Here is a 16,683-nt window from a genome sequence, read left to right on the forward strand (position 1 = left end):
CCACTTTTTTGTTAGACCAAGTTTCTGTCATCATCTTTTAATCATAATATTTTCATACATATACTGGAACAGGGAATATGGAATATGAGCCTGTATAAAAGGGCCACAGACATTGAAATGTCAAAGATGGAATTTAGCCTTTGCTTTGGAAGGCTATGCCCAGGCATACAGTGCTGGCTCCTTGGTTTCATCTTTCACCAACTATAAAAGCATGTGATCCACCTGAGCCAGCCCCTTTGTCATAATTTGTCACTTGACCTGTCAGTCATCTGGGACTCCTCTCCTTTCAGCCAATACATTTGTAATTGTATGTTCAATTATGAAAAAGGGATCGTAACACTCCCATATTAGTTCCTGGCTAAATTTCAAGGCGAGGGGACACCGTGTGACAGTTGACAATATTTTCCTTTTGTCTCTATGCATTCCTGTATATGTCTCAATGCTAGCCCTATCAGTGCCCATGTCATTGTTATAGGGGAATAGTGCTTATGACGTTAGCTTTGACTTTCGGATGTTCTCTGAGATAATTGAGCCTGCTGTACCAGATTAAATCTGTGGTTTGTATTGCTAACCTCCGTATGGACTTACACAAAATGTGCACACGTGGACTTTTCAAATCGTGTACACGCCGTTGCCAAGCAGTGTATCAATTTTCCTGAAGCTATTGTAGGCCAGACATTCAATTACAAGAGCTCTCTGCCTTGGCAAGGCATCATTCATCAACACAACTAGCCACAGAAGCCTGATATCTACTAATCCAATATTTTTCCACATTTTTCCTGAAAATGTATCACCTATCTGTGAAAACTAAGAGTGCACGTTCAAGCTAGTTATGCAAGTTACTGTACCTTGAATGAAAAAAAAAGGCAAGGATCAGCATTTCACTTTTGATTAGATAGCTGCCTTCATATAATCAGAATACAATTCTTATTTCTTGTAATACATATTTGTTGGATTAGATTAGCCAACAAGTCTCTGCTTTTTACCTCAAAATGCAATTTTAGGTTATGCTGAGGTTATGCTGAATAACAATGTTACAGTAATACCTAAGAATTTATTTCTCCCTTTTTATCCGTTCCAGTAAAACAATGAAATTAAACAGTGACACACACTTAAATTGCATATAGTACATTGATAACTTTTTTTGTCGCTGAGAAGTTACATACATGCATTCATACATACGTACATACAAATGTCCCTCTTGTTTAACACAAGGAACAAGTCTACTTAACTTTCGGGACATAAAAAAACACATTGAGAAACCAATGACTACAAAGCACTGCAAATCAGTAAATGCAGGGCCACATAACTGTAAAGTCAAGGCCGTCTGGCTTGCAAGCGCGTGCTAAGCGAGCAGATGTGATGTCAGTCAGAAACGAATCTCTATGAAGAAGAGTAACCCCGTTATCCCCATGGCCAGGAATGGGGATAATTGGAATTCACGCAGTGCTTCCAAATAAGACATTTAGTCAACAAATGTCTTATAACTTCCACCAAAGACTATTATGGCCAAAACATTTAAAAAATACCAATCTTCCCTTTCCTCTGCAGTAAATATCTAGCATGTAGCCTTGTGGTATATTTTACTACACCATTCAAATAAGATTATGCGCTTCCTTGCCAGGGGAATGCTTACTTTTGTAGCGGGAGCAAAAAAAGTGGGCTTTCAAATGTAGCTTTCAGAAAGATACGTTCTGTATATTACGTACGTCACACGTAGTTGGCCACAAGATGATGGGTTATTGCTTTGTGTAACTTTTCGGAAATTAAAAGGAATAAAACGGATTCATGATGTGAAAGTAGGCGTAGGCTACAGTGTGTTCACCTTTTAGAAGCCACAGCCTCTTTACTCCCTAGTCTCCACGCTTGTTACGTCTTCCGCAGCTCGCTGTCAAAGCGTAGAAAAAAAATCCCACAACAACAGCGACATTACACTTGCGACAGTTTAGAGAGGTGTGCTCTGAACTGGACAGCTCGGTTTCGACCTTGTGAGCGGTGAGCGTATTTCAGAAAATATCCAATCGATTAAAATAAGCTATAGCTATTGTGACGAACTGATACGATTTCGGTGTATTCAATAACTCGACGTCATGTTTTCCTTTTGAAAGAGATTGGGTTGAATGGAAGCAAAAGTTACCTATTCTTTCGACGCATATAAACAACGGGTCATGTTGCCTTCATTTCCTGCTATGATTTATCGGCGGAGTCTCACTTCACGAGCATAGTCTGCGCATATTTTTTTTTCTTTATATTGGACTCAGTATTCGAAATACTTAGCAAATAAAATAAGTCACGCATAAGTTAACATACGGATTGTATCACGGTTGCATTCGCCAACAGAACGTTGCAAATTGTACAACAGGCTACGTTGCTTTACCGGATTATACATTACCATGGAGATTCCAGTTGGGTTAGCAGGAGTTTCAGATGCCACAAACGCCGTTTTTCCCGGACCTTACCAAAACGTTTTCCAAAGCCTTCAAGTGGCATTTCAGAGTCACGGCGCTGTCTCCAGGAGCTTAGAATTTCCAAATACAAAGTACGGTTTTTTACAAAACAGACATATCTATGAAATGCGTCAGGAGAACAAGCAACCGCCCTGCAAAGGACTCGGCCTATTTTACGGGAGCCATCGTAATTTGGACACTGGGACAAACGAAGACGACATCGCTTATTTTTCCAGACAGTCCGACGCTGAAGCGAGACTTGGTATTTTTTCTCAAAGCTCATTGGATATTGGAGACGAGAGTACTAGCAAACTCCAGTCAGACAACCAACGGGTAAGAGCGAGCGGTCCTCTCTTACCGGGCTCTAGCGGCTGCGATTCGGGACAAAAGTCCTCCCTGGCTTGCACGTCCCAACAAAGGGAGACAGCATCTCGAAGTGAAACCTGCCCAGGAGAAAGCAGCTCGGAACCACAAGCAACTACCATTTCGGAAACTGCGCGCGAATTGTGCAACGCCGTGTCCGTATCACTGGGCTTGAATTTAGATCTTAATGACATGAATGACCTCGGCTCAAACCACATACCGTCTGCCGAATGTGACACAAGACAAGGCATCTACTTATTTGAACCTTCACATGGGTGTACTGGTGTCGGGCTGAATGCCTTGGTAAGAGACTGTAAATGTCAGAGTGCACGCGAAGGGACATCGACACAGTACGAACGTGGGGAAATGTTTAGGACGAACCGTGTAAATGACTTGCCGATTCAGACAGCACCCCCACGACACACCAGCGTTAGCGATGCTAAATGGGATATGCAGGCAGGGTTGTGTGCGCAGATGGGTCAGAAGGACTCTGAAAAGTGCATGAATATGGATGGTGCACACTCCTCTTCTGTCTACTCTCAGTTCGACCAACTGTTGCCAGTGAACCCACCGCACTACAGTCAAAACGTTCCGGTTAGATTGGAACCAGAAAGCGATTTTTCTCAGATGTTGTACAACTCACCTGGTATTCAGAAAAATGTCCAGCATGATGCCACAATTAAATCAGAAGTGGGAAAAATTGCATCTGAACGGGAATGGGGTTTGCAGTACAGGTACAATGAAAGCTGCAGCACACCGTCCGCACCTCCTAGACATTGTGTACATCAGAACAGGGTCGGACCATACAACCAGTTCATTTTTAATCCATTTGAATATGGAAAAAGAGGTGTTGTCTCAATAAGGGAAGGATCATATCTCGAACAGGGGTACCCAAATAACCTCGCCCGGATACCCTACCCTGGTTCCTTGAAAAACGAACTAAGAGACCGTCTGAGTGGACCATACCCAGACGTCAGGTAAGCATTTTTCCATTCGTCTTGTTACCTTCTCGCTAAATAATTAAAACAATGAATGTAAACCTGGTGCAATTGTTATTGTGTAGGTTAAGCAGAATTTACTTACGTTGAGCCACCTCAAATTATCTGTTAATTTATAAAGTGATAGATTTGCTTACTTGCTAACTTAATTTTACACCATAGCTGTGCACGCCTTTCAACTTGCTTCATATGTCCTCATAATTTGTAGCACGGGTACAAAACAGACTTGTGAGTTACATCATTCGTAACATTGCACCCTATAAAGACAATAGCCCATACCTTAGAAGTTACAGTAAAGCGCTGTACAGCTATACGACTTAAATCACAATTCAGATTGTTGTGTGTGATATTAGGCTGTTTATTATTTTTTTTCTGGGTAATATTAATACATTTAGGCCTACTGTACATACTACGTAGTAGAAACCCCTGCTCAATATTACTACTACTACTACTACTACTACTACTACTACTGATAGATGCGTACATTAATTTGCCTACATAGAAAAATACATACGATATGGAGAAAAGTAGCGGAATGCCGAACAGTCAAATGATCTGTACAAATATACATATCAAAACAACCCGTGGGTCCAATGTATACTTCCTTAAAAGCTTACATAATCTAAACTAAAAGTGGGTTAACGCATAATTTGTAGACTTTTCCATGCACATTTAATGGTAGCCAATGCTTAGCATGAGCAAATTTATAGCGTCTAAATTCTCAATTCGATCTTCAGTCAGCCTATGCTGCGATAAAACGAAACAGACATTCGACAAAATGATCAATTTGTCCAGAATTCGCACTTAAGCCTTTGCTTATTCTACCGGAAAAAGAGAGCAACACAACCACTGTCAAAATAAGATTCAGATTTATTTCTCAAGGTAATTCACCGTTACCAGAGACCTACACCTGCACTTGCGCCCTCTCCTATTTACGGTCAGATAGGTTGCGAGGATTTTATAGTCACTGCAACACATAATTAGAGTGGCCGCTGCCTAGAAACGACAGATTGTGGGTGGGGATCACCAGTGTAGACCCGCAAGCTATTGCATTGACCTTCAAATAGGCCTAACATTGTCTTATTTTTATGTAAAACTAAATGTATAGTTTTTGGAGCAAAGAAAAAACATAAACATGCTATTTGAATAAGGACTGGATTCACTCACCATTTTCTTTAAACTTCACCCGCATTTAAGTTCAGTGCAGGTCCAGTTTTTCTCCCAGAAAATGGTCCATTTTAACGATCACCAAAATGATATGAAACATTAGTTTAAACAAAGTAGTACTTGCATGTACCTTTTTGTCAAAGTCAATTGATTGAGTGAATCCCTAAAAACAATTTAGGAATACAATTAAGGAAACTGTTTTGAATGACTGTTATGACATTTTTGCTAATATGTCATAATTAGCTTTATGAACTGAATAAAAAATGTCTTTCCCCTCAAAGGTTTAGTAATGTCATACTGTAGCTGCATGGCACAAGCAATTGGACACAATTCTGTTGAAGTAAGAATATAGTGACACGACAGTGAATCTGACCACATTGCTATTTATTTAAAAGTTGCTACCATGTTTTCATGTTTTTCATGTTTTTTGAACAAAAGAAAATGCATATGCATAATGTGGCTATCAAAGATGCTCTTTCCCTTTAATTGAATTGAAATTTTAAGGGGAAGGTGCTACTCAAGAAATTGAAATCTGTGAACTCACTTTGGCCTGAATTCAACCAATATTTTTAATTAACTTAATTTTGCCAATAAAGTATAGCTTTTAGTGAGTGAATTTTGCCAATGGCTGGTCTCACCAAACTATATTTGTGAAGTTCAAGGAAAAAGTCAAAAAGTGAAAGAGAAAGAAAGATTAGTGGTACATCCCTGACTATATTTTTACTGTTGAAAGTTGAGAGTTCTTTCCAAGGCAGATATAACATTATAACGAGACAGTGATTTATGCTGGGCACTACTAGCTACATTTTCACACAGGCAAGCACACACACACACACACACACTTTCCTTTGCACTATTCTTTCTTTAACGTATGCAACCATTTAAACCATAATTTATCCAATTTCAAACACAGTTGAAGTACAATGCCTGTGAAAGATAATGATGTTTCATTGGTTGGAGATCATAATTTTTACATTATATTATGTTCTATTATATTGAATTATTTGCATCAATAGTGAAATAATTAGAAATGAATTTATTTCTATTCGTTTTTCTCGGATGTTTGTTATTTGTTTGGTTGAGTGGGTGCCACACTTGTTAAACCAACACAATGTTCTCCTGTGAATTGCCAATGTGGAATTTTAATTTGGGATAATATGAATGGACAAAGGCAACATTATTCATTATTAATAATTCAACAATAATTTTACTCAATTTTGATTTGTCAGATGGTCATATCCAGATTGATTTACACTGTTTGATCCAGGCCAAAGTTAGTACAATGTGAACAATTGTAACGTATAGTACACCCTAAATGTGTCCATATTTGCATTTTGACTGAACTGAACTGCTTAATTTTGGTGGGATTATTCATGTGATGCTATCTTCTGTGTTAGCTGGATGCTAGAACAGTGCAATTGATTATTTTTGAGGGGCCAAACAAATCCACCATTATTGTACTTTTACAAAAAATAATGATTTAAACTAAACTTTAAACACCTTAAAAGGAATGAATGGTATTTAAATTAGTAAGTAAGTGATTTAATTTATCATACTTCCTTCAACAGACTTCAGTACATTATGTAGAAATGTGACTAGGGTGCAGTTTATTTATTATAATAATTCATTTGTACTTCCGTATTTTAGTTTCATGGCAAGAAAAGTACCATGTTCATCACATGGTACTACCTGCATTTAATGACATATTTGGACTGAATCTGTTTTCTTGTAGACTGCTGTATGCACTGTATAGTGTTCCATTTTCGGAGAATCCCATGCAGTATTTTGCTGTGAATGACTGTTAAGAATGAGAATACACACTCATTTACAGCAAAAAGATTTAAAAAAATATTATATGAATTATTATTATTATTATTATTACTAATATTATTAACTTAATGACAAAAGCTACAATCACAAAATGCTTCGCAGAGCATAACAGTAAAATAAATGGAGCTAACTAACAAATTAAGCAAATTGTGTCACAAAAGTAAAAGAATGATGATAAAAGTACAATAATGATAAACTTCAGAAAATGAGTCTCTCTTCCCAGGAATATGATAAGACTGCCATAGTGTTCAAGGTTCACATTATGTCTGTGAGGTCCCCAAACTGTAAAGCATAGGCCAGGGCTGCCTGACCCTGTTCCTGGTGATCTACTCTCCAGTAGGTTTGTACTCCAACCCTAACAAACCACACCACATTTTACAGAGAACTGGTTGAGCTGTGCCAAATTAGGAAACCTACAGAATGGTAGACCTCCAGGAACAAGGATGGGCAGCCCTGGCCTAGGCCTACAGTATCTTAGCTTCTTAGAATACCGCACTGCTTCTGAGAAAACAGGATATTTTACGAGCATACTTAATAGCCTGTTAGTCAGTAGGCAGACACCCCATGCTGGATAAATTATAGCCTTATTCTATCCAGTTTGTGCTTTGACAACAAGCTAGGTAGTTGTATTACAACCAAGCTTGTATAACAGTAAAAAAAAAAGCTCAATGCTATACAGCACAGACAGGCACAAACAGGCATCCTGGCTAGAGAAAGGTAATTCATTTGCGAACTTCATGTGGTAAGGCTATTTGCTGTGTTAACTTTAGTCCACTGTACTGTTACTAGTTATTAGTCATTGTTAGTTAGTTAGCATTAGGCAGCATGAGCTATAGCAACCTATTTCCAATCAAAATATGTTTTCAGTTTGTCTGTCAAGCTAACTATGACAGTACAATTCTGACATAAATCCAAGCTCACTGCTATGTTGAGCCAAAACAAAAACCACAAAGGAGTTTGCACTACATTGTGTGCATTATATTCTTTCCCTTCCCCTATAAGAACTCATGTTCTTTCAGCATCAATTGCAAAACAGTTTTGGGATTTCAATTTTCATAATAATTTATGGATGCTTCCAACATCTCAGCCCAAAGAGAAATCATGTAACTATCCATGTGTCTGCCTCGTATTGCATAATGTGTGTACTGGAGCCCAAACCACAAAGCAAAATGCATCTCTGCTGTTACATCTCAGAAATGTAACAGTACAACAGTGCTACTTATGGTACTGCGCCACAGTGCCAGCCAAGGGCAAGCCAAAGTCTGCTAAATTTTGATTACGTTTTGCATTGTAGATTTAATCTGAGAAAAAAGTACACCAAAGTAATAAAGTAATCCTCTCCTAATAAAGTGCTAACAGAAGTTAGCATCGAGCATTTTATTTTTAGAAGGCCGGTTGGTGTTGCTAGCCAGTTTATGGACAAGATTGTTGGCTCGTTAACTGCCAGTTTGCTTTCCTACTGAAGTGGCCAGGACCAGCTTAACATAGAGCGGGGGAGGGCCCAACCTTGCAAAGTGTCTTCCTCACAGTGCAGTGCAACTGAAATTTTTCCCAACTTGCACTGTTGCATGCATATCTTTAGTGAGCTACAATGTGAATGATTTCGCAAAAATCTAATAATATATCAGAATAATGTAGCAATAATGTCTCTACCGGTTGAGAGTAAAAAGTTTTGATTGGTTCATGAGTACACTTTTGCAGTCAGACAGTTTGGAAACTCTTGGTCTGATGGTCCTTATGCACAAGAGAAACAGGCAAATGCACAATTTGCATTTAGATTGTTTTCACCACAAATGTTTTTTCCCAACATTAATCTGAAGTGTTGTAAGGCTGATTATGAACTTGGGCGTAAGAAATCGAAGTAGATTAAGATAGCAACCCATCATTACAAATTATGATCCAGATAATTAGCTAAATATATTTCAATTATAATGATTTGTTACAGTGTTACTGTAAAAGATTTTTGCTTTGTTTATTATGTTTATTATTATGTTTAGATAATTTATTTCTTACACAAGGGAATTTGCAGCCTTTTTGGGTTTTCCCCCTCCCTGTACCAGTGCTCCTATTAATGTATTCAGAGTCAAAATGAAAACTGCACGGGCAGAGAATAACATACTCTTGAGAGTTAGACTGAATGACACAAATACAAATCAGTCGATCTCAGTGTGGCATTCGCCATAAAGGATGTACAGTATGTGCTATGTACTACAAATGTATCCACAGTAAGCGCACTCTGGGTAGCAGATGTTGACATTGTTATAGTTAAGTGTCACAGTACAGTTCAGTATTAATGTGTTCCCTTGAGTGCATACTATGACAGTAGTATGTACTGATCGCCTTGGACAGAAGCATCAAAGAAATGTAATGTTATGTTGTGCCTTAAATTTGCTTTCAAGCTGTTCATATTCCCTGCATATTGTGTTTATATGGTTTAAGGGTGGTTTAAGGAATAAGTAGCAGTGGTTGCATTTGACAGATTCATTTAAGGAGAGACTGGGTGGTCGATGTAGTGGTTTTCACAGCGGGGGTGAGATAGCGAGCCATGAAGATGAATTTCAGATGTGACCAAAATAATCCCTATTTTTTAGCAACTTCTGGAAACAACTGAGATAGATTTATAACAGGATAATAAAGAGAAGGAACAAGGTTAATAAGTTCAACATAATTTTGTTTATGGTGTCACGCTGCATGCAAAAAACAACCGATTACAAAGTTTCCCCAAGGTGCTGTGGCAGCACTACCTCGTTACAGATGGGACTAATAGCCCTCTCACAAGGACTACACACAAGCCCTTCCTCAGGGCCTGAGGGAAAAAAAAGACTTTCGCCTTATTGGGGCCACGCTGAGGAGCTGCCCTCTCATCAGCCATTATGTACAACATGCTCGCTGCCTGTTCTCCCATTGGGCAAAAATTAAATGAAAATGCACGCTGCAAATGAGAATTTCGCTGACAACAAGCATTTAGGGCCCCTAGAAAATGAAAAATATTTTTTGCTGAGATAGGGAGCTTGTATAATTCCAGGCATTCCTACCATCTCGAGAAATAACTCCCAAATAGGCTCGCGAGCAGCGAAAGCTTGCTGCTACCAATTTCGCTCAAATACAGGAATATGGGGGAATATCTAATCAGCTCATCTGGCACAGTGCAGTGTGGCTACTTGTAGGTACTGAGCCGTGATATTGATACAGGGCCCTTCTACACTGCTGCAACAGCCTTACAAATACATTATAGCTGCATCACCCTTATAAACATAGGCAGAGACCTCTTATACTGATCCAGGGCCTATATACACTGGCACACTCTCAGTGAAAAGGGTTCTTTGGCTTCCCTCTACAGAGGAACCTTTTTTTTTAGTTTTTTATGGAATCCCATACATATCATAGATGTGAAGTGTGAAAGTTCCCAGCCAAAGAACCATTTTGCTAGATATGAAACCCTTTAACTAGATAGGGGTCTTCAATGGAAACACAGGGTTCTGTTTGGAAACATTTTTTCTGATAGTGCCCAGCAGCCTTATGCAATAATACGGCGATCTCCTATGTTGATAAAAGGCAATTATAAACTGGTTGCTACACCCATATATATTAAAAAGTGGTCTCAATTGTGCATCATCGTTGTAAAATTGCAGGGACCTCTTGTTCTATTACAGGGCTATTATAAACTAACATAGTGCCCTTATAGTGTACTGATATAGCTCCCTTATTAGTGATGCTACTCATCGGAGTTGCTATTAGATTGATCGAGTCCTTAAGTACAGGGGTTAAGAGAATTAATGTGATTATTCAATTTTGATGTCATGAAGCGTAATCAGTGCAGCAAAGTGTGGTACGCATATGAATGTGGTATGCAGATGATTTTTTTTTTTGCGCCTTGCTGCAGTGTTGAGAACGCATACTCCTCTGTGTGGCCTTCTGAATAAACAGTAGAGCAGGCTGATGTTTAACAGAGCAGAAAATGTTTCTCTCCACTCACGTTCAAACGTTCCTCACTGTAACTGAGCCAACATCATCTCGGGCAGCAGCCCGCTGATGTAGCCGATTGCCATTTGTAGTAGAAGTTATTTTAAAACTGTACCTGAGTTTCCCCTGAAGTGCTATATACATCTTTATATCTTTTTGTAGTAGGCTGCAAATTGAATTCTATTAGTGGTAATGGCATATTTAAACCTGTTTGTTGAATAAATGTCAATAAAACAAATTCAAACAAAGCTCTTTTATGCTATCGGATTCAGTGTATTGTAGCGGTTTCAGATGGTCAAGGACGATGCTTGAGGTTCAATATGGCTTCCATGCCATTGTGTTAGGCTGCGAGATAATGGCAGCACATAAAACAGAATAAACCATATGCCTTTTCTAACCCTCTTATTACGTTAAGATTTTAGGACTGCTTTTATGTTTGCGGTCAAAGAGACCAGAACAGTTTGAATTGACAAAAAAACTATTGTAGAATAAAACGTTTGACACTTTGTCTCACCTTATGGTTTCCAAAATGCCTAGCCTTATATCCATAAATATCTGTGAGAAACATCTCATATAGGAAAGGAAAAGTTTGACATCTTTATGTGGAAGTGCCACCAGAATCCGCCACAAAGAAATCTGAGATAAAAATAAAAATGGTTGAATATGTTCTTATTTTCTTATTCTATACAGAGGGTGAAGCTAACTCCACACAACGCAGGACTTTTGAAAACATAGCATTATGTTTATTTCATGTTTACTGTTTAATCCCACCAAATTAGAAAATTTGAAATATCATACAGTATTAAAAAAGGTTAACTGGTTTTCAAGAGATTGGGTGAAATAGACGGAATGGGGTGAAATAGACCATATAATATGAAGGTCAAATAGCTAATAAAAGTGATGACTGCTTCACATGTGGAGTGTGCCTCACCATTTGGCACTGCATGTGTGTAACCAGGATTTGGTCTCTGGCCTTGACCTGTTTGAATATCACAGTCATGCAGGCTTTTTTTACATAATGACTTTCAACATCCTTCATCCATTTCATGCCAGAAGCATTTTTTTGGGGCAAAGTTTCTTGATGTTATTTGTGGCTGTAAATCAGAGGCATCTTTCTGTAATTATTCATTTGGCAGAATCACAATACATTAGCAGACATGCGTGCAAAGTGCAAATTAAGCAGGGGTAGCTAAAAACATAACAGAAATAACAGCATTCTCATCATAAAACGGAATCGTCATTTGAAATAAATCCAGTCCAGTCCAGTTGCAGTTACTCAGTGTGTGCACAGTGCACCTTCCTAAAATAATTGGCTTCACAGTAGTGAATTAACAAAAGACCAGGGAAGCTTAGCTTACCTTAGCTTATTTTAGGGACTGTAGCTTGCGGAATATGTTACACAACCAGAAGGATTCAGTTTCAAATCTGTCAAGACAATTTTCATCCATCCAACCCCTGTGAGAATCCAGTCATGCAAATTGATACTTGCTACAGTGCAAGCTGTGGTAAGTCAATGGTGATAAGGCAGTCAGTCAAGAAACAGAACATACATGCAGTCACACGGGACTAGTGATGGCCTTGGTCATTTAGGTGCCTGACCTCTGACCCTGAGGATGCTGTTTGTGTGCTTTTTCTAGCAGTTATAGGTATGAGGGTGAACGGGAGAACATGTTCCCTGTGGAGTTCTTCTTCCCGCCGCAGAGGACCTGTCTGATCTGTGGGGACGAGGCCTCTGGCTGTCACTATGGCGCCCTCACCTGCGGGAGCTGCAAGGTGTTCTTCAAGAGGGCCGCAGAAGGTAAGCTCCACCTGCCGGGCCGCTACCAAGCTCGAGCCGATCGTGGGCATGAGCATGAGGCAATAATGATAATAATGGCTCGCGTTTACAGTCGAAGCCCTTTACAGTGATGAAGGGCTATTTTCAACCACCGCCATTGTGCAGCACTCACCTGGGTGATGCGTGGCGACCTTTTGCACCACGTTTATCACAAATCAGCTGAGGAGGAAAGGGAAATCTGTTTTTTTAAATAATCGGTGTCTGATTGAGTCGGTTAAGGTACAATTCGCATAACGGATCAATTGCCTACAGCCATGACCATCATATCTAGTTCACAAGGTAAATATAGGTTAAGTCAGTACAGTAGGTATGGTATGTGAGACTAGAAGCAAGGCATGATACAACAGAAATGTCAACAAACATAGCAGCAAGATGGGTACCGATTCAACACAACAGTGTTAATAGAATATATGAAGCTCTACAAAACAGGGCAAAAAGAACAAGACACCAATGGACACAAGTATCTTCTCAATCCCTTCATTTGACATGGTGATTGTTGCAGTTGCTGTGCAAATTCATACCTGTATGGCTATGGGGAGATGGCAGAGCACTGCCCAGTGACCAGAGTGCTCTTTATAGGAAGGTGAGGCAGACTGGAAGCCGTACTCCCTGGGCCATGCTGCAGCTAGCTTTGGGGACTGGAAGGTGCACCGCTGGGCGAAGAACAATCGCCTTAGTGGGACATGGCACTTCAGAGGCCCTAATTCTACTGTGCTCTACTGTAATTACACTGCATTTTTAATTTCACCAGACTGAAAGTGAATGATTTGAAGTGCTGCTTTCAGTTAAAAGCTTTAGCGGAGAGCGCAGGGGCACAAGGAACTAAAAGCCATTCTGCTAACTCCCTGCCACTGCCGTTACTTATTTATAAAATATTGCCATCGTCACGTTGAGCAAGAATTGTTTTTTCTTTTTTTTCTGCTATCGACTCTCTTACCCCTGAACATTGGTGACCTTTGTAGCCTATTGTGTCATTGGGCCATACCTTTGTAAGTTTTCGTTTTTTTTTGGAAACTTGGAACATTAGCGAGACTCTTGCTGAATTGTGTACACAAGCGCTCAGCATGCAGCCTTTGCAAAATGAGCCACAGAGACAAAAGTGTTCATTGTCTATCAGGAACTATTATTACCAGGCCGTGGCACTCTCCAGCCAACGGTGGCCTTTTGTGAAAGGCGAAAGAGCTTGGCTCCCGAACTCATCTGTCGATTTGAATTTTCGGTGCTTCAGTCTTCTCGTTTCATATTTGTAAATGCGGCCAATACAGATTTGATGTCATGGTCCGAAACCTAGCATGAATGGTCTCTTTTGCTGTGTCAATTTATTTATTTTCCTGAGGATTATCACGCTAGAGTGGAACGATACAAGCCTTGCAATTATAGGGATTAATTATGGTTCCCCTGAGTCATTTTGTCAGAGCTCTCAGAAATAGCATCTGCTCTTGTCCAGATTGTAACAGGAAATGGGATGTGTCCAATGAGGGGGCTTCGAACATGATGGCGATTCGACATGTTTCCTCTGGTCTGGAGCATGTATTCTTTTTTGTGAGCCTGCCATTGACCTTTGAGGACGTTGACTTTTATTTATCTACTTTTATTTATTTATCTCAGTGTTATTGTTAAGATGATTATGTCACTGGCATGACGTGACATAATGATGTGAAGCCTGCAGAGCTAGTTCGGGCAGACAACTTGAGAAGCACTGCCCCCTCACACAATGCGTCAATGGGGCTATATAAAGATGGTAAATGGTAAATGGTTGGCATTTATATAGCACCTTTATCCAAAGCGCTGTACAATTGATGCTTCTCATTCACCCATTCGATAAAAACACGGTGATTGGCTGCCATGCAAGGCACCGACCCACTCATCAGGAGCATTTAGAAGTTAGATGTCTTGCTCAGGGACACTTCGACACAGCCCGGGTGGGAGATCGAACCGGCAACCCTCCGACTGCCAGACGACTGCTCTTACTGCCAGAGCCATGTCGCCCCAACCTTACCTGTTTAGGCCCTTGCTCATTCTGCAGGCTCTGCCGTGCTCTGCTGCCTGATAGCTGCTGCATCTGCCTTGATGCAATCATACAAAGCTGCCCTGCTGCCTGGTTCATTCTGCTGCACTGCCTGTTTTGGAATGCTGCCATGGTATTGACACTTTTGCAAGCTGCTTTTGCTCGAATGATCCTGCTATTCCTAATTCATGCCTTCTGCCTCGGAGACTTAGTACATCTGATTTTGTGACATTTCATCGCTTGGAATGGCAGTAAGCTCTGCTAAGAATGCAGTTGAAATGGTAGCAAAGATAAGGAACATAATAGCAGAAAGCAAGTAAGACTAATCATCCAAACGTGAATTGAGCAGTTGATGGAGGTGAGACAGAGCAGAACTATTGTTCGGTCCCATAAGGTACCATATCCAGCAAACTGAATATGTTGCTTGGCAGGCTGAGATCTGGTTAAACATATATCATCTTCATGTGCCAGGAATTTGCCCAGTTCTAAAGTCGCTCATGGTTTCCAACAGTGCTATCTTAGCCATTGTCCCAAATGTGGACTGCTCACGCAAGTTTTCTTTTAACGACACAGTGGCATTGTCCTCTTTGTACACTCCGGCACGCTTCAGTATGACATCAGTCAATATCGGGGAACTCCTGCCTGATTTTCAGCAGAACAACTGAAGTTATTGTTTGGCTGGGTTGGTCCGGCTCTAGGAGGTAGGCACTTTAGACCGCAATTTCAAGGTTTATTAATTTGTTGTGTTGGTATGGATTTCAGTGTTGGCTTAATTTTTGTTCTGTGAGTGTGACGTTAATGCGCGAGGCCCGGGGCTTTCAACAGGTAATTTTACTGCGTGACCAATGGTCTAGTTTTGCCAAGCTGCGTGAGCTCTAACTAAGCTGTGCACTCTTCCTGATCTCTGCAAGGTAGGCTACAACCGCTCTGCATAGGTACTGCTCAATCTTCTCCTTGGTATGCACTTGCTGCTTCCTGAAAGTCTGAGCATCGGTCCACTGCCCTTGCGTTCAATACAGACCTATGTCCATTTAACATAATTATATTATCTTCATGTTCATCAAACACTATTAATCACTATTAGCTGATCTTGGGGGGAATCTTCAAGGGTAATTCAGCAAGATTCTGCACCCTATATACGCTGCCTTGCTGTTTCATAACATTGCTGGGTTGCTGGTGGTTAACACTCTTAATGGCAATTTGTTGCTAAACTATTTTGTCTCAGGCATGCGGTTGTATCGTGGGTGTATCTTTTTACACATAGCATAGTCAGGTTGAGTTCTGTCTTCTCAAGTGGTTTTGGGGGTTTGTAGTCACTCCCTGTTTTGGCCGGCTACAACAGGGAGTGATGAGGCAGAGCCGACACCAATGTTTGCCTTTACAGCAAACCTCAATAAATATTGCTTCATTCATCGTGAGTTGTCTGACTAAAACGGTATAAAGTGGAGCTAGGTCAGGCAGTTCAGGCAGACAACTCGAGAAGTGCCGCCCCCTCACATGATGCTTATGTCTAATGGGAGGGGCAGTATACTGGTTTAGACCCTTGCCCATTTTGCATATTCTGCCATGCTATGCTGCCTGCTAGCTGTTGCCGCATCTGCCCTGAAGCAATCATACAAAGCTGCCCTGCTACATGGTTCATTCTGCGCGTGAAAGCCATTGCGCTGCCTGGCTCTTTCTACTGCACTGCCTGTTTTGGAATACTGCCATGCTATTGCCAGTTTTTCGTGAGTTGTCTGACTGAACTGTAGTTCTGTGTGTCTTTCACATCTTGAAATTAATCATTTCATTTCAAGGCATTTGGCCAAAATAAAACAGACTGTGTTACTGACCCTAAATTAGTAGAGTAAACTACAGACTTACTGCAGTTTCCAACATTCTCATGAAGTGCTTATTTTCAATTGGTTTTTAATTGTGAGCAGATGGTGTTTTCAGCAGTTGAATCCAGAAGGCTGTCTTTAAAAAAAATAATAATTGCAGCTGCAACAATTTGAACAAAAGTAGAGCCATATCAAAAGCTCACACCAGCGTAATTCTCATCCAAGCTGTGTAGATATTGATTTTACGAGG

At 40.2% G+C, this 16,683-nt stretch overlaps 1 protein-coding gene across 3 annotated transcripts in view; it reads left to right on the forward strand.

Moving 5' to 3' along the window:
- The first annotated feature begins 1,884 nt into the window (after positions 1-1,884).
- LOC133123797 (androgen receptor-like) overlaps positions 1,885-16,683 on the forward strand; it is a 43,413-nt gene continuing 28,614 nt past the window's right edge. The window contains exons 1-2 of one of the 3 annotated variants that reach the window (XM_061234357.1): positions 1,885-3,787; positions 12,409-12,566. In XM_061234357.1, coding sequence (XP_061090341.1) covers positions 2,394-3,787; positions 12,409-12,566 — 1,552 coding nt within the window. In that variant the 5' untranslated portion in view covers positions 1,885-2,393. Of the gene's footprint in view, positions 3,788-12,405; positions 12,567-16,683 lie in introns of all 3 variants that reach the window. The other 2 variants (XM_061234356.1, XM_061234358.1) reach the window with 2 other exon arrangements.

Source organism: Conger conger, chromosome 3 (genome assembly GCF_963514075.1).
Source record: "Conger conger chromosome 3, fConCon1.1, whole genome shotgun sequence".
In the NCBI taxonomy this organism is placed as follows: Eukaryota; Metazoa; Chordata; class Actinopteri; order Anguilliformes; family Congridae; genus Conger; species Conger conger.